The 23844-nt window shown below is 43.2% G+C and overlaps 3 protein-coding genes across 3 annotated transcripts in view; 1 reads left to right on the forward strand and 2 right to left on the reverse strand.

Moving 5' to 3' along the window:
- The window catches only part of LOC139170082 (PC-esterase domain-containing protein 1A-like), a 21454-nt gene extending 21245 nt beyond the window's left edge, over positions 1–209 (reverse strand). Inside the window, exon 1 of the mRNA XM_070756831.1 lies at positions 1–209. This exon is cut by the window's left edge and continues 166 nt beyond it. Coding sequence (XP_070612932.1) covers positions 1–7 — 7 coding nt within the window. The 5' untranslated portion in view covers positions 8–209.
- The window catches only part of PCED1A (PC-esterase domain containing 1A), a 405386-nt gene that overhangs the window by 44940 nt on the left and 336602 nt on the right, over positions 1–23844 (reverse strand). The gene's annotated exons all lie outside the window — the stretch shown is intronic.
- VPS16 (VPS16 core subunit of CORVET and HOPS complexes) overlaps positions 11039–23844 on the forward strand; it is a 29050-nt gene continuing 16244 nt past the window's right edge. The window contains exons 1-9 of the mRNA XM_070756833.1: positions 11039–11212; positions 13689–13777; positions 14262–14353; positions 15804–15932; positions 17968–18115; positions 19800–19915; positions 22313–22435; positions 22890–22945; positions 23060–23149. Of these exons, the coding sequence (XP_070612934.1) occupies positions 11160–11212; positions 13689–13777; positions 14262–14353; positions 15804–15932; positions 17968–18115; positions 19800–19915; positions 22313–22435; positions 22890–22945; positions 23060–23149 (896 nt within the window). The 5' untranslated portion in view covers positions 11039–11159. The remainder of the gene's footprint in view (positions 11213–13688; positions 13778–14261; positions 14354–15803; positions 15933–17967; positions 18116–19799; positions 19916–22312; positions 22436–22889; positions 22946–23059; positions 23150–23844) is intronic.

A 23844-nucleotide genomic window follows, 5' to 3' on the forward strand; every position in this document is an offset into this window, starting at 1 on the left:
GCCGCATTTGGGGAGTGGGGGGGAATAGAAGAGTTTGGGGGGGGGGCAAAGTGGGTCTGTCCGACCGGGAAACAAACTTTTCAAACTGATTTGGAAAGGGATTGGGGAGGAAAGGAGGCCACCAGGCGATCCTCCGGACTGAAGATGGCCCCAAGTGGCAACAGCAAAGCAGTAGCAGTAGCCTTTAGACTTATCGACCGCTTCGCGGTGCTTTTTACAACCCTCTCTAAGCGATTTAAACCTCGGAAAGATGGAAGGCGGAGTCAACCTTGAGCCGGTGGTGAGATTCGAACTTGCTGAACTACACCTAGCAGTTTGCTGGAGGAGCCTGCGGTGCTGCTTGCTCTAACCACTGCGCCACCCCCCTCCCCGCCATCTCCAACCGAGGCCCGGGGTCTCCAATCTTGACCCCCTCAAGACTCGTGGACTTCAACTCCCAGAATTCCTCAGCCGGCATTGCTGGAAAGCAAGAAAGCTTTGCTGGCTGAGGAATTCTGGGAGTTGAAGTCCACGAGTCTTGAGGGGGCCATAGTTGTTTTATTATTATTATTATTATTATTATTATTATTATTATTATTATTATTATTATTATTATTATTATTATTCAGATTTGTATGCCGCCCCTCTCCGTAGACTCCAGGCGTCTAACAACAATAATAACACAATATAAACAAATCTAATACAGTATTTAAGTTAATTTAAAAACCCTAATTTAAGAAACCAATCATACACACAGACATACCATGCATAAATTTTATAAGCCTTGGGTGGAAGGGAAAATCTCAGTTCCCCCATGCCTGATGACAGAGGTGGGTTTTAAGGAGCTTACGAAAGGCAAGGAGGGTGGGGGCAACTCTGATATCTGAGGGGAGCTGGTTCCAGAGGGTCGGGGCCGCCACAGAGAAGGCTCTTCCCCTGGGTCCCGCCAAACGACATTAGTTGCCAGTTTTGCTGTCTTAAAAGTTGCCAAGGTTGAAGAAGACCCCTGTTTTAGGCACTGGGGAGGGGGCCTGAGGGCCGTGAGTGTTACATCTAGTCATCACCGAACTGTGAGTAACAGGGGCTGGAAAGTGGACAGGGGTCTCCAATCTTAGCCCCCTCAAGACTCGTGGACTTTAATTCCCAGAGTTCCTCAGCCGCCTTTCCTTGCCAGGTAGTCCGTTCAGCTGCAAACGGCCCGCTGCAGAAGCCCACCTCGTTGTAATTAACTTGTTGCAGCTGAACGAACTACCTGCAAGGAAATGGAGACCACAAGGAGATGGAGTAACTCAGGTTTATTGCATGAACCTAGCAAACCAGCATCTGAACAAAGGCTGATAATAAGCGAATTAGGAGGTGGGCAAGCAGAAGTTAAAAATACAGAGTTTGCATTAGGTTAATCCTTAGTTTTTGATGCTAGAATTTATTGCTACTGAAAGATACATATATCAGGGTATATATTGGGGTGTCTGTCTCAAACTGATGATGTTGTCTAGTTGGGTAATGAAATGTCTTCAAGGAAATAACCAAGTTCAGAGAGACAAAGTGAGGATGTGAAGAAATGTTTAGGTTTTGTTTTCCTGAGTTCACTTTTGTTTCCGTGAAGGGACTCACCCAAACTCACCCAAATAAAGGGCGTGAATAAATGCACCTTCGTGGCTACCGTTCCTGTCCTAATGTCTTCTTTACCTTTTCTATCACTGCTTTATACTTGTATTATGTTAAACATACAATACTATACTATACGTGTATGACAAGATAAATAAATAAAATAAATAAACTCACTGTTCTGAGTAAAAATATAAACATATATAGCAGGGCTAATGTGTGTTGCTTGGCAGTAGGTTTGTAACTCACCATGCTAGAGAATTCATTAAAATTCTTCTAACAAAAGGACTCTACGGCCTTCCTCTACCACCTCCTCATCCGCCTCTTTCTCCTCTTCCTCCTCCTCCTTCTCCTCCTCCATCCTCCTCCTCCTCTTCCTCCTTCTTCCTCCTTCTCCTCTTCCTCCTCTTCCTCCTCCTCCTCTTCCTCCTCCTCCTCTTCCTCCTTCTCCTCCTCCTCCTCCTGCTCTTCCTCCTCTTCCTCCTCCTCCTCTTCCTCCTTCTCTTCCTCCTCTTCCTTCTCCTCCTCCTCTTCCTTTTTGTCCTCCTTATTCTCCTCTTCCTTCTCCTCCTCTTCCTCCTCCTCTCCCTCCTCCTTCTCTTCCTCCTCTTTCTCCTTCTTCTCTTCCTCAATTTTCCTCCACCTCCTTCTCCTCTTCCTCTTCTTCCTCCTCCTCCTCTTTCTCCTCCTCCTCTTCCTCCTCCCTGAAAACCCCTCTCTCTTCTCCCAATAATGATATTACCTATGTCATGAAATGTCTGCAAGAAAACAACTAAACTCCTTCCTCCTCTCCATAGACCCTACTCCCTTCTAGCATTGATGAGGTAACCTAGTTGGGTAATGAAAAGTCTGCAAGAAAAAACCAAGCTCATAGGGCACCGTTCGATCCTGAGCTACATATATTCTCTTTCATCTTCCTCCTTGCTCTTCTTCCCTTGGCTGGCTGGGGAATTCTGGGAGTTGAAGTCTACACATCCTCCTCTACCACCTCCTCCTCTTCCTCTCTGCAAACCCCGCTGACTTCTACCACTGATGATGTTACCTAGTTGGGTAATGAAACGTCTGCAAAGCTCAGAGAGCACCAAGGACGGCGCAGTTCAATCCCGAGCGACAGATAATTCTCTTTCATCTTCCTTCTGGCTCTTTTCCCTTTGAATTCTCCTTCGTTTTGAGGACTAGCTGGTTGGGGGGTTCTGGGAATCAAAGTCCACACATCTTAACGTGGCTAAGTTTGAAAAACACTAAATTGGAAAGAGACACTGACACAGAAAGAGTAAACATTAAATATTTGCTTTATTTATTTCATGTATTTGTTTTGTCAAATACATATTGGGGGCATGTAAAGATATAATAATATTCAGTTTTTTACTAGTAAAAAAAGAAAAAAAGACGTTATGACAGGGGACGGAAGGCACGCTGTACACTTATGCACGCCCCTTACTGACCTCTTAGGAATCGGGAGAGGTCAATAGTGGAGAGCCTAAGGCAGGGGTAGGCAAAGTTGGCTCCTCTATGACTTGTGGACTTCAACTCCCAGAATTCCTCAGCCAATCATGCTAGCTCAGGAATTCTGGGAGTTGAAGTCCACATGTCATAGAAGAGCCAACTTTGCCCACCCTTGGTCTAAAGGGAAATGTTTTGGGGGGTTAGGTGAGGATACTACAGAGTCTTGTTAGTGAGTTCCATGTATCAGTTATTCGTTTGCTAAATTCATGTTTCCTGCAGTCGAGTTTGGAGCAGTTTACATTAAGTTTGTGTCTGTTGTGTGTTTGTGTGTTGTTGTGGTTGAAGCTGAAGTAGTCGTTGGCAGGAAGGATGTTGTAGCACATGATTTTATGGGCTGTGCTTAGGTCGTGTTGAAGGCGACGTAGTTCTAAGCTTTCTAAGCCCAGGATTGTGAGTCTAGTTGCGTAGGGGATTCGGTTGTGAGTGGAGGAGTGAATAGACCCTGGCATTTTCACACCCTTTGGGAAATGCAAGGGGAGGGAGGAGTGTGTGGGCTGTATCGCCCGAAAGCCGGCGGAGGATGACCCTGAGAAAATGTCCCTATCACTTTCCCAGAGCAGCAGGTATGTAAAACATCTTCACACCTGTGGATTGGCCCAATCCACACTGGACGGCTGGGAGGGGTTCCTGATTCCTTGATCCTGTCTTGCCTGAGGAGCCTCAGGGCCGGCTTTGGTGTGGTGCTGCTGTCACCCCTTTTCAATAAAAGGTGGCAAGTTCCAAGAGTTTTTACTTTTTTGAATAAGGAGGAGAGGATGGGCCTTGCACCAATTGAGAGAGAGAGAGAGACAAACAGACAGACAGAGATAGAGAGATAGAGAGTTAGTTAGTTAGTTAGTTAGTTAGTTAGTTAGTTAGTTAGAGAGAGAGAGACAGACAGACAGAGAGATAGAGAGATAGATAGTTAGTTAGTTAGTTAGTTAGTTAGTTAGTTAGTTAGTTAGACAGAGAGAGACAGACAGACAGAGAGATAGAGAGATAGATAGTTAGTTAATTAGTTAGAGAGAGAGAGGGAGATAGAGAGAGAGAGAGAGGGGGTCTACGGAGAGGGGCGGCATACAAATCTAATAAATAATAATAATAATAATAATAATAGATGGAGGGAGAGAGAGAGATAGATAAGGTTTAGATAGATAGATAGTTATATATATATATGTGATACTTATATACATACATACATACATACATACATACATACATACATACATACAGAGAGAGAGAGAGAGTTAGAGAGAGAGAGTCTGATAGATAGATAGTTACATAGATAGAAAGAGAGAGAGTTAGAGAGAGAGAGAGTTAGATAGAGAGAGAGAGAGAGAGAGAGAGTCAAATAGATAGTTACATAGATAGATAGATAGATAGATAGATAGATAGATAGATAGAGTTACATAGAGAGAGAGAGTTAGATAGATAGATAGAAAGAGAGAGAGAGAAAAAGAGAGGGAGAAATAGAGAGATAGACAGATATAGGTATCTTCTTCCCCAAGCCCCAATATCTTTAAATCTACAATTGACCTCTCCTCTTTTCTAAGAGGTTTGTAAGGGGTGTGCATAAGCGCACCATTGTGCCTACCGTCCCTGTCCTACTGTCCTGTTGTCTTCTTTTATCATTACTTACTACTTATGTTATGCTTATACAAACTACAATCCTATACTTGTTCCACTAGATAGATAGATAGATAGATAGATAGGTAGGTAGGTAGGTAGGTAGGTAGATAGATGATAGATAGATACATTTAGATAGATATATAGATATATATACATACATACAATTTACTGGAACAAAGTAAGCAGAGATCGGTGAAATGCAAACCAGTTTATTTTAGTCATTTTTTCAAGCTGACTCAACAGTAACCTTTGGCACAAACAGGGAAATACTTTCCCAATAACTTGGAATATTTCTGAAGCCTTTTCAGTTCCTTGGAAACAAATCAGACTGGCCTGAACAAGCTCATTTGCCTAATTCTGCAACACAGATAGACAGAAGATAGATAGATATATGTTACATAGATAGATAGATAGATAGATAGATAGAGAGAGAGAGAGAGAGAGAGAGAAAGAGAGATAGATAGATATATAGAGATCTCTGCTTACTTTGTTCCAGTAAATTGTATGTATGTATGTATATCTATCTATCTATATAACTCTATCTATCTATCTATCTATCTATCTATCTATCTATCTATCTATCTATCTATCTATCTATCTAGAGATAGAGAGATAGAGAGATAGATAGAGAGATAGATAGATAGATATTTTATTATTTTATTTATTTATTTTTATTTATTTATTTGTCCAATACACAATGAGGGATTTAGTGGGTATGTATATACTGTATATCTATATACACATAGTAAAATACATGATGAAGGTTATAGAGGAGATACTCATAGTAAAATATATCTAAGAAAGAATAGAAAAGAAGGTATAGTAATAGAACATATCAATGAAAGAATAGAAGAAGAGATATAGGAATAGAAGAAAGGTATAGGAGATATAGGAGAGCAATAGGACAGGGGACAGAAGGCACTCTAGTGCACTTGTACTTGCCCCTTACTGACCTCTTAGGAATCTGGAGAGGTCAACCATAGATAATCTAAGGGTAAAGTGTTGGGGGTTTGGGGATGACACTATGGAGTCCGGTAATGAGTTCCACGCTTTGACAACTCGGTTACTGAAGTCATATTTTTTACAGCCAAGTTTGGAGCGAATAATAATAGCCGCCCCAAGTTCGCGGAGAGGGGCGGCATACAAATCTAAATAATAAATAAATAAATAAATAAATATTAAGTTTAAATCTGTTGTGTGCTGTTGTGTTGTTGTGGTTGAAGCTGAAGTAGCCACTGACAGGCAGGACGTTGCAGCCTATGATCTTGTGGGCGATACTTAGATCTTGTTTAAGGCGTCTTAGTTCTAAACTTTCTAGGCCCAGGATTGAAAGTCTAGTCTCATAGGGTCTTCTATTTCGAGTGGAGGAGTGAAGGGCTCTTCTGGTCTAAAGCTAGCTTCTTATCTAAAGCTAGCTAGCCAGCTTTAGATAAGATAGATAGATAGATAGATAGATAGAGAGAGAGAGAGAGAGAGAGAGAGAGAGAGAGAGAGAGAGAGAGAGAGAGAGAGAGAGAGAGAGATGATGGAATGGAACGGAACGGAACAGAACAGAACATAATTTTTATTGGCCAAGTGCAATTGGACACCAAGGGAATTTGGTGTAGATGCTTCATAAAGAACTGTCTCACCCCTCCTTCCCATTGGAGAGTCCATGTTGCATAACCTCATGGCATCCTATTGGGTGTTTCCTGGCATGGAAATCCCCTGATCCCTTCCTCACAACAATAGCTCCTTTTCCTTTCCAATGTCAGAGTGACCTGGCTGAAAGTTAAATGCCTTGTTATTTTCCTTTCTGTTTTGTTGATGGGGTGGGCTCTTAACTTGCCTTGCTGCCAATTCGCTTCCTCCCGTGGTGAAAAATCCCCCCCCCCCCAAAAAAAATTATCCAAACATGGTGATTTAAAAACTTGTGGACTTCAACTCCCAGAATTCTGGGAGTTAAAATCATTTTATTATTATTATGTCAGTACAACACAGCAAACGAGACCACTATGCTGGATTTCGTATTTCATCACCAGTTGGGCGCTTCCCAAGCACCTAGGATTGCATGATATAGATTATTATTATTATTATTATTATTATTATTATTATTATTGTTATTGTTATTGTTATTGTTATTGTTATTGTTATTGTTATTATGTCAGTACAACACAGCAAACGAGACCACTATGCTGGATTTCGTATTTCATCACCAGTCGTGCGCTTCCCAAGCACCTAGGACTGCGTGATGTAGCGGCGAATTATGTTTGCCCATCCCAGTAAAGCAGCCTTTTGCAATTGACAGGTAGAGATTTGGTCAATTCCGATGGTTTTCAAATGTCCGCTGAGATCCTTTGGCCCTGCGCCCAGCGTGCCAAGTACCACTGGGACCACTTTCACTTTCAAAATGCACAGGTTTCCGTAAACTGCTTGTATGTATTGTATGATGTGTTTTTTGTTTCAAAAAATTCAATTAAAAAAAATAAGAAAGAGAAGGGAGTGGAGCTGGTGGAGAGGAAGGGGAGGAGGAGGAGGAGGAAGGAAGGACTATAGGATTCTTTGTGCTCTCTGAGCCTGGTTGTTTTCTTCTAGACGTTCCATTACCCAGCTAGGTAACATCATCAGTGTTAGCACTGATGATGCTACGTAGTTTGGGTGATGAAACATCTACAAGAAAATAAACCAAGCTCAGAGACCATCAGGTTCAACCCTCAGCTACATGCATTCTCCTTTATTTGTACAGAATGTTTATTCTTGTTTTCTTTCTTTTCAGAGCAACCTCATTGATAATTATGTTTCGCTCTACTATAAATACCCAGTTTAGGCATGGAAGGTGACCAGGGAACTTGGGGCCAATAATAAGGAGACGGTGAGTTCTAGTCCTGCTTTAAGCATTAAAACCATCTGGGTGACTTTGGGCCAATAATAAGGAGACGGTGAGTTCTAGTCCTGCTATGGAATAATAATAATAATAATAATAATAATAATAATAATAATAATAATAATAATAATAATAATCACAGACTGACTACAAGCATAGACATGATGCTGTGGCACAGATGATCCACTGGAACTTGTGTTGGAACTACCATTTACCAGTGGCAAAGAACTGGTGGGATCATAAGCCCGAAAAAGTGGTGGAAAATGAGCAAGCAAAACTACTGTGGGACTTCCGACTTCAGACTGACCGAATTCTGAAGCATAACACACCAGACATTGTGATTGTGGAGAAAAAGAAAGTATGGATCATCGACATCGCAATCCCAGGAGACAGCAGAATTGAGGAGAAGCAGCTAAAGAAATGAGTGAAATACGAAGATCTGAAAATCGAGCTGCAACGATTCTGGCATAAGCCCGTGAAAGTGGTCCCAGTGGTCCTTGGCACGCTGGGCGCAGGGCCAAAGGATCTCAGCGGACATTTGAAAACCATCGGAATTGACCAAATCTCCACCTGTCAATTGCAAAAGGCCGCTTTACTGGGATGGGCAAACATCATTCGCCGCTACATCACGCAGCCCTAGGTGCTTGGGAAGCACCCGACTGGTGATGAAATACGAAATCCAGCATAGTGATCTCGTTTGCTGTGTTGTATTGACACAATAATAATAATAATAATAATAATAATAATAATAATAATCTATATCATGCAATCCTAGGTGCTTGGGAAGCGCCCGACTGGGGATGAAATATGAAATCCAGCATAGTGATCTCGTTTGCTGTGTTGTATTGATAATAATAATAATAATAATAATAATAATAATAATAATAATCTATATCATGCAATCCTAGGTGCTTGGGAAGCGCCCGACTGGTGATGAAATACGAAATCCAGCATAGTGATCTCATTTGCTGTGTTGTATTGATAATAATAATAATAATAATAATAATAATAATAATAATAATAATCTATATCATGCAATCCTAGGTGCTTGGGAAGCGCCCGACTGGGGATGAAATACGAAATCCAGCATAGTGATCTCATTTGCTGTGTTGTATTGATAATAATAATAATAATAATAATAATAATAATAATAATAATCTATATCATGCAATCCTAGGTGCTTGGGAAGCGCCCGACTGGGGATGAAATACGAAATCCAGCATAGTGATCTCGTTTGCTGTGTTGTACTGACATAATAATAATAATAATAATAATAATAATAATAATAATAATAATCTATATCATCATCATCATCATCATCATCATCGTCGTCGTCGTCGTCTGTGCAAGCCAGCCACCCTTATAGCCAAATGTCCTTTGGACACTTTGGAAAGAGAAGTGTCAAACCCACTTGATTTTCTGATGAGCCAAGTCCTTTTTAAAGAAAATATTCTCGTTTTTGTCCGCTTCTTGTTTCCTGAATGTTGGTCTAAAGATAGACCTGCAACTTTTGCTGTCTCGGTTTCTTTCAATCTCAACCAAAGTGGTGAGGACGGAAACAATATGAACTCTGAAAGCAAAATGATTCATATTTGTTTTGTTTTTAAAATCCAAGCCCTTTATCTTTGATTCTCTCTCTCTCTCTGCGGCTTGCTCTTTTTTTTCTTTTTATATTCTCACGTACTTTCTTTGGCCAAGTGTGGTTAGACACACAACAAGGAACTTACTTGTCTCCGGTACTGAAGAGGTCACTCTCCTTGCAAAACAACAGAAGAGGAGGAGGGTGGGGGGGGAGGAGAAGGAGGAAGGAGGGGGAGGAAGAAGAAGGGGAGGAGATGGAGGTGAAGAAGGCAGAGGAAGAGGGGGAGAGAAGGAGGGGGAGAGGGGAGGAAGAGGAAGCGGAGGAAGAAGAGGAGGAGGAAGAGAAAAGAAGGAGGAGGAGAACGAAGGGGAGGGGAGGAGGAGGCAAAAAAAGAAGAGCCAATAAAAGGGGTAAGTGAAAAATAATAACAGGGAATAATAATAATAAAAAAAATTAATAATAATAATAATAATAATAATAATAATACTGCAGCAGCCTATCTCTTCTCCTCTACTCTTCTTCCCCCATCACTTCCCTCTAAATGTCTTTCCATCAAGCTTACTGATTCATTCCTAACCCTCCCCACTTTTTCTCCCAATCATTTCTGCCTTCTCCTCTTCCTCTCCTCCTCCTCCTCTTCCTCTTTTCTTCTTCTTCCTACTTCTTTCCTTCTTTTTCTTTCTTTCTTTTTTCTTCTTCCTTCTTTTTTCTTCCTTTTTCTTCTTCTCCTCCTTCTTCTCCTCCTCCTCCCTTTTTCTTTCTTCCTACTTCTTTCCTTCTTTTTCTTTCTTTCTTCCTTCTTTTTTCTTCTTTTTTCTTCTTCTCCTTCTTCTCCTCCTCCTCCTCCCTTTTTCTTTCTTCCTACTTCTTTCCTTCTTTTTCTTTCTTTCTTTTTTCTTCTTCCTTCTTTTTTCTTCTTTTTCCCCCTTCTTCTTCTTCTCCTTCTTCTCCTCCTCCTCCTCCCTTTTTCTTTCTTCCTACTTCTTTTCTTCTTTTTCTTTCTTTCTTCTCTTTCTTTCTTTTCTTTCTGTCTTTCTGTCTGTCTGTCTTTCTTTCTTTCTCTTTCTTTCTTCTTCTTTTTCTTCTTCTTTTTCCTCTTCTACTCCCTTCATCCTTCTTTTTCTTCTTTTTCTTTTCTTCTTCTACTTCTTTTTCTTCCTCTTCCTCCTCCTCTTCTTCTTCTCCTCCACCTCCTCCTCCTCTTTTCCCCTCCTCCTTTAGCTTCCAATTCTCTTCCTGCCTCCAGTTGGCTTGGAGAAATCCCCATGAATTCGTATCCTTGACCAGCTAACCTTGGAAGGAATTGCTCCCCGCTGTCACGTCACCTTTAGTCCTGATACAGAACAACGCAGCCAGAAGGGGCCCTGGAGGTCTTCTAGTCCAACCCCTGCTCGAACAAGAAACCTTAAACCACTGATGGCAAACCTTTAAAAAAAAAAAAATCTTTATTAAGTATATACATTAAAAAAGCATGAACAAAAATAAACAAAGCAACAAACATACAGATAAACATATATAAGACATATACAGACATACATTCAAAAGACAACAACTGAGATAAAGTGTTGCATATGTAACATTTTACACATTTTGCAGTTTCCCACTTAGAGAGGGTTGTAAAAGCACTGTGAAGTGGCATTGCTACAGCTACCTCTATCTAGGATTGAACTCACAACCTCCTGATTCCGATGCAAGAGCTCCACCTCTAGGCCACAGCAATTGTTGGGGGCAGGAAATGCTTTCAAACGAGGCAAAACCCAAGGTCTCACTTAGCAACGTGACCCTTGGGCTAAACGACGGTCGTAAGTCGAGGATTCCTTCGCCTTTCCCCTTGCAGTCCTTCCTCTTCCCCTCTAGAGAGCGGCCGCGAGCCAAGCCAGGTTTCTGGAGCTGCCCTCGCCAAACATGGCGGACGCCGCTTCCTCCCTTCCGCTTTCCCGGGCCCGGGAAGTGAGGGCGGAAGTGACCGGGAGCCGCCGGGAGGACAGCTGAGCGCCCCAGAGATCCCCCGAAATGGATTGCTACACGGCCAATTGGGATCCCCTGGGGGACTCCGCCTATTATCGGTCAGTGGCTTTCTTTTGCAGGCCCCCCGATCCCCAGAAAAGCCTCCCCGCCATGCAATTAAAGCTCCCCATTAGAGACACTCCATTCCCCCCCCCCCAAAAAAAGACACCATCCTTTTTTAAAGCCTCTCCAACTTGGGCCCCCCACCTCGAAATATGCAACTCTCCCTCTTGCCTCCTCTGCAAAATGATGCTTATTGAGTGTATGTTTGAGTAGGTGCACAAAATCCAAAACAATTCATTTTTTTTCTTTGGCCAGGTTAGTTTAAGCAGCTTTGCATTGCAAAGCCCATCCTCCCCAGCCAGAAGGGGGGATGATGAGACTCTGCTACAACTGTTATATAATAACAATGTTATTTATTTATTATTATTATTATTATTATTATTATTATTATTATTATTATTATTATTATGTCAGTACAACACAGCAAACGAGATCACTATGCTGGATTTCGTATTTCATCACCAGTCGGGCGCTTCCCAAGCACCTAGGACTGCGAGATGTAGTGGCGAATTATGTTTGCTGATCCCAGTAAAGCGGCCTTTTGCAATTGACAGGTGGAGATTTTGTCAATTCCGATGGTTTTCAAATGTCCACTGAGATCCTTTGGCCCTGCGCCCAGCGTGCCAAGTACCACTGGGACCACTTTCACGGGCTTATGCCAGAGTCGTTGCAGCTCGATTTTCAGATCTTCGTATTTCACTAATTTCTCTAGCTGCTTCTCCTCAATTCTGCTGTCTCCTGGGATTGCGATGTCGATGATCCATACTTTCTTTTTCTCCACGATCACAATGTCTGGTGCGTTATGCTTCAGAATTCGGTCAGTCTGAAGTCGGAAGTCCCACAGTAGTTTTGCTTGCTCATTTTCGACCACTTTTTCGGGCTTATGGTCCCACCAGTTCTTTGCCATTGGTAAAGGGTAGTTCCGGCACAAGTTCCAGTGGATCATCTGTGCCACAGCATCATGTCTATGCTTGTAGTCAGTCTGTGCAATCTTTTTGCAGCAGCTGAGTATGTGATCGATAGTTTCATCTGTTTCTTTACAGAGTCTGCACTTTGGATCGTCTGTTGATTTTTCAATTCTGGCTTTGACAGCATTTGTTCTAATGGTCTCCTTTTTCAGTGTTCCACTTGTAAGCCATGACCAGGTCTTTTCTTTATCCACTTTGCCTTCAATCTTCATTATTATTATTATTATTATTATTATTATTATTATTATTATTATTATGAATTTTATTTATTTATTCATTTGATTTTTATGCCGTCCTTCTCTTTAGACTCATGGCGGCTTACAACATGTTAGCAATAGCACTTTTTAACAGAACCAGGCTATTGCCCCTACAATCCAGATCCTCATTTGAGCCACCTCGGAAAGATGGAAGGCTGAGTCAACCTTGAGCCGGTGATGAGATTTGAACTGCTGACCTGCAGATCTCACTATCAGCTTTAGTGGCCTGCAGTACTTCATTCTACCCACTGCTCCACCTTGGATTATTATTATTATTATTATTATTATTATTATTATTATTATTATTATTATATTATTATTATTATTATTATTATTATTATTATTAATAATAATAATAATAATAATAATAATAATAATAATAATAATAATAATAACGACCTGAAAATTTAGCTGCAATGACTCTGGCATAAGCCAGTGAAAGTGGTCCCAGTGGTACTTGGCACGCTGGGCGCAGGGTCAAAGGATCTCAGCGGACATTTGAAAACCATTGGAATTGACAAAATCTCCAAGTGTCAATTGCAAAAGGCTGCTTTACTGGCATCGGCAAACATAATTCGCCGCTACATCACGCAGTCCTAGGTGCTTGGGAAGCGCCCGACTGGGGATGAAATACGAAATCCAGCATAGTGATCTCGTTTGCTGTGTTGTACTGACATCATAATAATAATAATAATAATAATAATAATAATAATAATAATAACAACAACAACAACAACAACAACAACAACAACAACAACAATCTGAAAATCGAGCTGCAAGGATTCTGGCACAAGCCGGTGAACGTGGTCCCAGTGGTACTTGGCACGCTGGGCGCAGGGCCAAAGGATCTCAGCGGACATTTGAAAACCATCGGAATTGACAAAATCTCCACCTGTCAATTGCAGAAGGCCACTTTACTGGGACCGGAAGTTGTGGATGCTCCATCACTGCAGGTTTTCCAAAGGATTTTCAATTTCTGTAGTTTCTTTTTCTTCCAAACTTATCTGGTCTTTAACAATCAGGTTGCAAAGGAAAAAAAAATCTAAATTTCTGAAACACTGATGCAAAAAGACCAGGAAGGTGTAGTGCAGGACAGAGAGAGAAAAAAGCTAAATGATTATTTTTTTAGAACAATTTCTCTTATTTAATGAATTTAGGTTGTAAGCTGCCCAGAGTGGTTGCCTACGAGATTGTTGATAGAAGGTGGATAGAGAAATAAATAAAACTGGTCCTTCTTTCCTCTCTAGGAAGCTGGAACTTTATAGCATGAGCTGGAATTTGAAGGAAGACTTACGAGACTATTTGGTGGCTGCTGCGCCATACGGGGGTCCGATTGGTAGGTGAAAATTCGTTTGCCCCTTCCTTTCTCTCTGCCCTTTGCTGCAAACTCTCCTTGCATCCTGGACATTGGAATTGCCATTGCTGGTCTACGCCATAATTGTTGAATTTCAATATTTAAAGTCCTGGTAGTTTGAGATTTTTTTCGTGTTCCTTTTCATCGACCTTGTTATTCCCCTGGTATTGCGATGTCGATGATAGTCACCTTGTTTTCCTCACCTAGTGTGATGTCTGGTGTGTTATGTGCCAGCCTCTTGTCCATTTGTAGGCGAAAATCCCACAAGATCTTGACTGTCTGATTTTCAGTGACTTTTTCAGGCTTGTGTTCTCAGCAGCAATGTGGATGTTACAGTTTTTGCATAAATTCCAGTGGGTCCTTTGTGCAACGGAGTTGTGTTGTAATTTGCAATCGGTCTGCATGATTTTGTTGCAGCGGCTGAGCATATGATTATTATGATGATGATTATTATTTTGATTTGTAGCCCTGATGAGAAACAAGAAGGAGAAATCTCCCAGCTTCCGGCCTGTCCTGGAGATCTACTCTGCGTCAGGGATCCAGCTGGCCAGCGTGGTGGTGAGTGAGACCCGTGGGTCAGTTCCAGGCAGTCCTCGGCTTACGACAGTTCGCTTAGTGACCGTTCAGAATTAACAACGGCGCTGAAAAAAAGCTGGCAGTGGAATTCTGGGAGTTGAAGTCCACAAGCCTTAAAAAGTCAGCCAGCTTGAAAAATACAGTTATGAACCAACAGAAGGAAAAGGGGGGGACATGGTCAAATATTTCAAAGGGTTAAATAAGGTTCAGGAGGGAAGTGTTTTTAATAGGAAAGTGAAGACAAGAACAAGGGGACACAATCTGGAGTTAGTTGGGGGAAAGATCAAAAGCAACATGAGAATATGTCCAAAGATATTTCACCAGAAGAGCCCTTCACTCCTCCACTCGAAACAGAATATCCTACGACACTAAACTTTCAATCCTGGGCCTAGAAAGCCTAGAACTACGGTGCCTAAAACACGATTTGAGTATTGCCCACAAGATCACATGCTGCAACGTCCTACCGGTCAATGACTACTTCAGCTTCAACCGCAACAACACAAGAGCACGCCACAGATTCAAACTTAATACAAACCGCTCCAAACTTGACTGTAAAAAATATGATTTCAACAATCGAGTTGTCGAAGCGGGGAACTCATTGCCGGACTCAATTGTGTCAACCCCTAACCCCCAACACATCTCCCTTAGACTCTCCACGATTGACCTCTCCAGGTTCCTAAGAGGCCAGTAAGGGGCGTACATATGTGCACTGGTGTGCCTTTCGTCCCCTGTCCAATTGTCTTTCCTTTCTTTCACCTATCATATATATTCTCTTTCTTTCATATATCCTCTCCTCTAAGTTCACTTTACCCTTATATATATATTACCACAGGTCTATTTTTCTTCCTATGTATTTATGTATTGGACAAATGAATGAATGAATGAATGAATGAATGAATGAATGAATGAATAAATAAATAAATAAATAAAATATTATTTGACTGAAAGAGTAGTAGATCCTTGGAACAAACTTCCAGCAGACATGGTTGGTCAATCCACAGGAACTGAATTTAAACCTGCCTGGGATAAACCTATATCCATCCTAAGATAAAATACGGGAAATAGTATAAGGGCAGACTAGATGGACCAGGAGGTCTTTTTCTGCCACCAATCTTCTATGTTTCTATGTTTCTAACTCAGAGCGTCGTTCAGCAGGATGGGAGATGTAGTTTGTCAAAGTTTGGGGATCTTGGGTGGAATGAGGGGGGAGGGGGAGATGAAGCAACAGCTGTCTGGGGATACTGGGAGTTGTAGTTTCCTCTGAGAGACGAGCTGCTGTGGATGACGGCAGGGGAACATGGGAACCCAAGCTAACGAAGGGCAGATGCCTGAAGATCGCAGGCAGAAAGCTCAGCCTTGGAACCTGCTGGGGCTGATGGGACCTGTGGTTGAACAGCCTTGCAAGCGCCTCCGAGCCTTTATTTATCAACAGTGGAAGGATTCTCCGGCCATGTTCCTGGGCTGGACCACCAGCGAGGAGCTGCTCAGCGTCCAAGAGAACGGGATCGTCCTCCTCCACAGCCTTTTCGGCGAATTCAAGAAAAAGGTCACCATGAACAACGTAAGTGAGAAGTGGAGGGTTGTGGGCTCTGGAGTTGGGTTCGAGACACGGCTGCCTGGAGTCTTGCACAAGACGCTGAGCCTCCGAGAAGCAAGCCACGCTTAGGGCTTTGCGTGGAGCGTGAACCATGGTGCGTCCTCTGGACCTAAACGAGGGTTAATGGGAGGGAGAATTGGAGTCTGTTGCAGAAGGGCAGCCGGTTGTCTGCGTGTGGTGTTGGCTCTGCTGTTTTCTGCATTCCATATTCTATAGTCTATTACATTACATTACATATTTTCTATCTCTATTCTATTTTATACAATACTATATTTTACTATATTATACTATTCTATACCACACTACACTATCTACTCCCTTCTCTTCTCTTCTCTACTCCTCTCTGCTCTGCTCTACTCTACTCTACTCCACTTTATTTTCTATTCTATACTCTCTACTCTCTACTTTACTCCTACTCTGCTCTATTCTCTACTCTATTCTACTCCACTCCACTCTATTCTCTACTCTCTACTCTCTACTCCTACTCTGCTCTATTCTCTACTCTGCTCTGCTCTACTCCACTCCACTCTATTTTCTATTCTATACTCTCTACTCTCTACTTTACTCCTACTCTGCTATATTCTCTACTCTATTCTACTCCACTCCACTCTATTCTCTACTCTCTACTTCTACTCTGCTCTATTCTCTACTCTGCTCTGCTCTACTCCACTCCACTCTATTTTCTATTCTATACTCTCTACTTTACTCCTACTCTGCTATATTCTCTACTCCATTCTACTCCACTCCACTCTATTCTCTACTCTCTACTTCTACTCTGCTCTATTCTCTACTCTGCTCTGCTCTACTCCACTCCACTCTATTTTCTATTCTATACTCTCTACTCTCTACTTTACTCCTACTCTGCTATATTCTCTACTCTATTCTACTCCACTCCACTCTATTCTCTGCTCTCTACTTCTACTCTGCTCTATTCTGTTGTAGAATTGATGAGACAGAAGCCAGCACTTCAACGAAGGAAAGTTTTATTGCGCAGGTTCAAAGCACAACATAACAGAATAAATGGCCTGAACCCCGAATGGGTGTCAGGATCTTCCTTATATACCCTTGGACTACACATTATCTTGGGGGAGCATAAGTTGCCATATATGGTTATAACAGTTTGTGGAAAATAACAGTTTTCGATATATATCATCAGTTGGCATATGTACATGGGAACATCCTGTTTCTCCTAACATAAAAGAGGATCTAAAACTCTTACAATGGCACATTTCCAGTAAGCAAGCCCCCTACACAATTTCCCTACTTCCTTATCGTAGCTGCAGCTGCTGATTATACAGAAAGCAATAATAGCCAAGGTTATACTGACCTGAGCCTAAAGCCTTGGGCCTTCATCCAAGTTAACTTTGGTTCACCCAGCCACTTTAATTCTCTACTCTGCTCTGCTCTACTCCACTCCACTCTATTTTCTATTCTATACTCTCTACTTTACTCCTACTCTGCTATATTCTCTACTCTATTCTACTCCACTCCACTCTATTCTCTACTCTCTACTTCTACTCTGCTCTATTCTCTACTCTGCTCTGCTCCACTCCACTCTATTTTCTATTCTATACTCTCTACTCTCTACTTTACTCCTACTCTGCTATACTCTATTCTACTCTACTCCACTCCACTCTACTCTCTACTCTCTACTTCTACTCTGCTCTATTCTCTGCTCTGCTCTGCTCTACTACTCCACTCTATTCTCTACTCTCTACTCCTACTCTATTCTCTACTCTCTACTTTACTCCTACTCTGCTCTGTTCTACTCTACTCCACTCTACTCTCTACTCTCTACTTTACTCCTACTCTACTCTATTCTCTACTCTGCTCTGCTTTACTCTACTCTACTCTGTTCTCTACTCTCTACTTTACTCCTACTCTACTCTGCTCTACTCTACTCCACTCCACTCTACTCTACTCTATTCTCTACTCTCTACTCTACTCCTACTCTACCCTACTCTCTGCTCTGCTCTACACTTTCTCTGCTTCCCCTCAGGACGTGGTGCAGGAACGGGTGCTGGAGGCCAGGATCTTCTACACAACCTATGGCACCGGCTTAGCCATTCTCTCCGCCCTCCAACACCGCTTCAGCCTGGCCAACAACATCTACGACATGAAGCAACGGAAGCTTCCCGCTGTCCCAGGTGAGGCGCCACCACCATAGCGCCACCGTCCCCGGGGGGGAAGAAATGACTTGGATTTTTCCTCCGTGCAGGTTTAGTCCTCGACTTAATGCCAAAATTGGCCAATGTCCCTGTGGCTGAGTGAAACACGGGGCCTGGCCAAGTTTTGCCTTATTTTATACGCTTTCTTGTTAAGTGAACCCATGCAGCGGTTTTGAATGGAATGGAATGGAATAGAATAGAATAGGGAAATAATTGGAATGGAATAGAATAGAATAGAATAGAGAAATAATTGGAATGGAATGGAATGGAATAGAATAGAATAGAATAGGGAAATAATTGGAATGGAATAGAATGGAATAGAATGGAATAGAATAGAATAGGGAAATAATTGGAATGGAATGGAATGGAATAGAATAGAATAGAATAGAATATAATAGGGAAATAATTGGAATGGAATGGAATGGAATAGAATAGAATAGAATAGAATAGGGAAATAATTGGAATGGAATGGAATGGAATAGAATAGAATAGGGAAATAATTGGAATGGAATAGAATGGAATAGAATAGAATAGGGAAATAATTGGAGTGGAATGGAATAGAATGGAATGGAATGGAATAGAATGGAATGGAATGGAATGGAATAGAATAGGGAAATAATTGGAATGGAATTGAATAGAATGGAATGGAATAGAATAGAATAGGGAAATAATTGGAATGGAATAGAATAGAATAGAATAGAGAAATAATTGGAATGGAATGGAATGGAATAGAATAGAATAGAATAGAATATAATAGGGAAATAATTGGAATGGAATGGAATAGAATAGGGAAATAATTGGAATGGAATAGAATGGAATGGAATAGAATAGAATAGGGAAATAATTGGAATGGAATGGAATGGAATAGAATAGAATAGAATAGAATAGAATAGGGAAATAATTGGAATGGAATGGAATGGAATGGAATGGAATATAATATAATATAATATAATAGGGAAATAATTGGAATGGAATGGAATGGAATAGAATAGAATAGGGAAATAATTGGAATGGAATAGAATGGAATAGAATGGAATAGAATAGAATAGGGAAATAATTGGAGTGGAATGGAATAGAATGGAATGGAATGGAATAGAATGGAATAGAATGGAATGGAATGGAATAGAATAGGGAAATAATTGGAATGGAATTGAATAGAATGGAATGGAATAGAATAGAATAGGGAAATAATTGGAATGGAATGGAATGGAATAGAATGGAATGGAATGGAATGGAATAGAATAGGGAAATAATTGGAATGGAATAGAATGGAATAGAATAGAATAGAATAGGGAAATAATTGGAATGGAATAGAATAGAATAGAATAGAATTTTATTGGCCAAGTGTGATTGAACACACCAGGAATTTGTCTTTGGTGCAGATGCTCTCAGTGTATATAAAAGAAAAAGAAACATTTATCAAGAATCATGAGGTCCAACACTTAATGATTGTCATAGGGGTCATAGAACATAGAAGACTGACGGCAGAAAATTTTGTTGTCAGCAGTGAGAATATTCCATTCCTTCAGATCTAGGATGTGTTATTTGAGTGTTCCCTTTATTTTTTTGAGCAGTATATATATATATATATTTCAAGTCCCGACAGAGTCGAACATTTCTTCTCTCCGGATGGATGACCTCTTTTTCCTCCCTTTCTGGCCAGGTCTTCAAGCGCCGCCCTCCTGCTGGACCGTCCTTTGTCAAAAGAGGGTCACCAACGTTCTCCTTGCGGTTGGACAAGAATTGTACCTCCTGGATGACGCCGCCTGCAATCCGGTGGTACGTGTGCCAAAGTCCTTCTGAAATTGTCGGTATTTCGGCAGAGAGTCCGTGGGGAGGCCCATAAGCAGGCGGTGTTTGTATGTCGCTGCTTGTGTGCAATAGGGTTGATATTCCTGGAGGCGTCTGTAATATGGCAAATGATTTAGCTTTACTAGATAAATGGTCAAAGCAATGGAAACTGCAGTTGAATGTTTCCAAGTGTAAAATAATGCACTTGGGGAAAAGGAATCCTCAATCTGAGTATTGTATCGGCAGTTCTGTGTTAGCAAATACTTCAGAAGAGAAGGATTTAGGGGTCGTGATTTCTGACAGTCTCAAAATGGGTGAACAGTGCAGTCAGGTGGTAGGGAAAGCAAGTAGGATGCTTGGCTGCATAGCTAGAGGTATAACAAGCAGGAAGAGGGAGATTATGATCCCGCTATATAGAGTGTTGGTGAGACCACATTTGGAATACAGTGATCCCCCGTTTATTGCGTCCCCAACCATTGCGAACAGGGTACTTCGCGATTTTTCAACCCGGAAGTCAAAATACCATCTACGCATGCGTGCCCGTTTTTTCTATGGGCACGCATGCGTAGATGGCAACCGGGAGATCAGCTGCTGGGCGGCTTCCCTGGGTCTTCCCCCTCTTGCTGGCGTCAGCGAGGAGTTTCCCCACCGCCCACGCAAACTCCTCGCTGCCGCCCGCCCTTCGCCCGCCCACGCGGTTCATTCTCGCCGCTTTCGAGCTGAGTCCTGAAGCGAATTCGCTGCCGGACTCAGCTCGAAAGCGCCGATAGCCAGCGTGGACAAACCGTTCGCTAGCGCTGGCTATCGGCGCTTTTGAGCTGAGTCCTGGAGCGAATTCGCTCCCGGACTCAGCTCGAAAGCGCCGATAGCCAGCGTGGACAAGCCATTCGCTGGCGCTGGCTATCGGCGCTTTTGAGCTGAGTCCGGAAGAGAATTCGCTCCCGGACTAAGCTCGAAAGCGCCGATAGCCAGCGTGGACAAGCCGTTCGCTAGCGCTGGCTATCGGCGCTTTTGAGCTGAGTCCGGAAGAGAATTCGCTCCCGGACTCAGCTCGAAAGCGCCGATAGCCAGCGTGGACAAGCCGTTCGCTAGCGCTGGCTATCGGCGCTTTTGAGCTGAGTCCGGAAGAGAATTCGCTCCCGGACTCAGCTCGAAAGCGCCGATAGCCATCGTGGACAAGCCGTTCGCTAGCGCTGGCTATCGGCGCTTTTGAGCTGAGTCCTGGAGCGAATTCGCTCCCGGACTCAGCTCGAAAGCGCCGATAGCCAGCATGGACAAGCCGTTCGCTAGCGCTGGCTATCGGCGCTTTTGAGCTGAGTCCGGAAGAGAATTCGCTCCCGGACTCAGCTCGAAAGCGCCGATAGCCAGCGTGGACAAGCCGTTCGCTAGCGCTGGCTATCGGCGCTTTTGAGCTGAGTCCGGAAGAGAATTCGCTCCCGGACTCAGCTCGAAAGCGCCGATAGCCAGCGTGGACAAGCCGTTTGCTAGCGCTGGCTATCGGCGCTTTTGAGCTGAGTCCTGGAGCGAATTCGCTCCCGGACTCAGCTCGAAAGCGCCGATAGCCAGCGTGGACAAGCCGTTCGCTAGCGCTGGCTATCGGCGCTTTTGAGCTGAGTCCGGAAGAGAATTCGCTCCCGGACTCAGCTCGAAAGCGCCGATAGCCAGCGTGGACAAGCCGTTCGCTAGCGCTGGCTATCGGCGCTTTTGAGCTGAGTCCTGGAGCGAATTCGCTCCCGGACTTAGCTCGAAAGCGCCGAGAGCCAGCGTGGACAAGCCGTTCGCTAGCGCTGGCTATCGGCGCTTTTGAGCTGAGTCCTGGAGCGAATTCGCTCCCGGACTCAGCTCGAAAGCGCCGAGAGCCAGCGCGGAGGAGCCGAAGATTGGGGGCGGCGCGGCTATTTTAAAATGTCGCCGCCGGCATGGGGGGCTTGCCAGCACCCCCCAGACCCCCAACCCGGGTTTGGGGGGCTGCTAGGAAGCCCCCCATGCCGGCGGCAAACAGCCGCGCCGCCCCCAATCTTCGGTTCCTCGCTAGCGCTGTGGGAGTAAAAACACCATCTGCACATGCGCAGATGGTGTTTTTACTTCCGCAGCGCTACTTCGCGAAAACCCGCTCGTTGCGGGGGGTCCTGGAACGGAACCCTCGCAACGAGCGGGGGATCACTGTACTGTGTTCAGTTCTGGAGACCTCACCTACAAAAAGATATTGACAAAATTGAAGGGGTCCAAAGATGGGCTACAAGAATGGTGGAAGGTCTTAAGCATAAAACGTATCAGGAAAGACTTCATGGACTCCATCTGTAGAGTCTGCGCTGTAAAAGGATCAGTCAATCTTGGGGAGAGTGGCAGGGGTCTTGAACTGGTGGTCTCCTTTCCTTTCTGTAGACCCTGCCTTGGCTCAGCCCACAAGCTGGCTCCTTCGTCAAGATGGCCGTGTCGTTCAACCACTGGTTTTTGGCCCTCTTCACCGACACAGGATACGTCTGGATGGGCCGGTCGAACCTAAAGGTGAGGTCCAAATCCCAGAATTCCCTGCCAGTATGGGTGGGCTTCAATTCCCAAAATTCCCTGCCAGCATGGATGGACTAAAACTCCCTGAATTCCCTGCCAGTATGGGTGGACTGCAATTCCCAGAATTCCCTGCCAGTATGGGTGGACTTCAACTCCCAGAATTCCCTGCCAGTATGGGTGGACTTCAATTTCCAGAATTTACTGCAAGAGTGGGTGGACTGCAATTCCCAGAATTCCCTGCCAGCATGGATGGACTAAAACTCCCAGAATTCCCTGCCAGTATGGGTGGACTGCAATTCCCAGAATTATTCCCTGCCAGTATAGGTGGACTTCAACTCCCAGAATTCCCTGCCAGCATGGGTGGACTTCAACTCCCAGAATTCCCCTGCTGGGCCGTGAAGCAAATCCTTTTTTGATATATTTTTTCTTTTTTCTTTCTGTTTCCCGCCAGGAAAAGTTAGCGGAATTCACTTGCGACTACCGATCGCCTCCCAAGCAGATGGCCTGGTAAGTGCCCCCAAAATTGTCTGAAATGGCCGAGGGTCTCCCACTTGGGCAGCGGGCTGGACTAGAAGACCTCCCGAGGCCCCTTTCCAACTCTCTTTCTTCCTGACATGGCAGGTGTACGCGACAGCACAGCCGGCAGCGTGCGGTGGTGATGGTTTGGGACCGGTGCCTTGTGGCGGCTGGAAGCGACCAGCAAAGCGTTCAGTATCTTTACTCAAAACTCAAAAAATTCGACTTTCGCGGGCGGTCTCGGAAAGCATCCCCCACGAAAATCGAGGGAACACTGTACAGTGTTCCCTCGATTTTCACGGGTTCGAACTTCGCGAAAAGTCTATACCACGGTTTTTCAAAAATATTAATTAAAAAATACTTTGTGGGTTTTTTCCCCATACCACGATTTTTCCCACGCGATGACGTCATATGTCATCGCCAAACTTTCATCCAACTTTAATAAATATTTTTTTTAATAAACTTTAATAAATAAACATGGTGAGTAATGATCTAAATGGTTGCTAAGGGAATGGGAAATTGCACTTTAGGGGTTTAAAGTATTAAGGGAAGGCTTGGGATACTGTTCATAGCCAAAAATAGTGTATTTACTTCCGCATCTCTACTTCATGGAAATTTGGCTTTCGCAGGTGGTCTCGGAACGCATCCCCCGCAAAAATTGAGGGAACACTGTATTTCCTGTATTTTATTTTAGAATTTTATCTTAGGATGCATCTATGTTTATCCCAGGCATGTTTAAATTCAGTTCCTCTGGATTGAGCAACCACGTCTGCTGGAAGTTTGTTCCAAGGATCTACTACTCTTTCAGTCAAATAATATTTTCTCATGTTGCTTCTGACCTTTCCCCCAACTAACTTCAGATGGTGTCCCCTTGTTCTTGGGTTCACTTT

Source organism: Erythrolamprus reginae, chromosome 7 (assembly GCF_031021105.1).
Source record: "Erythrolamprus reginae isolate rEryReg1 chromosome 7, rEryReg1.hap1, whole genome shotgun sequence".
Lineage (NCBI taxonomy): Eukaryota > Metazoa > Chordata > Lepidosauria > Squamata > Dipsadidae > Erythrolamprus > Erythrolamprus reginae.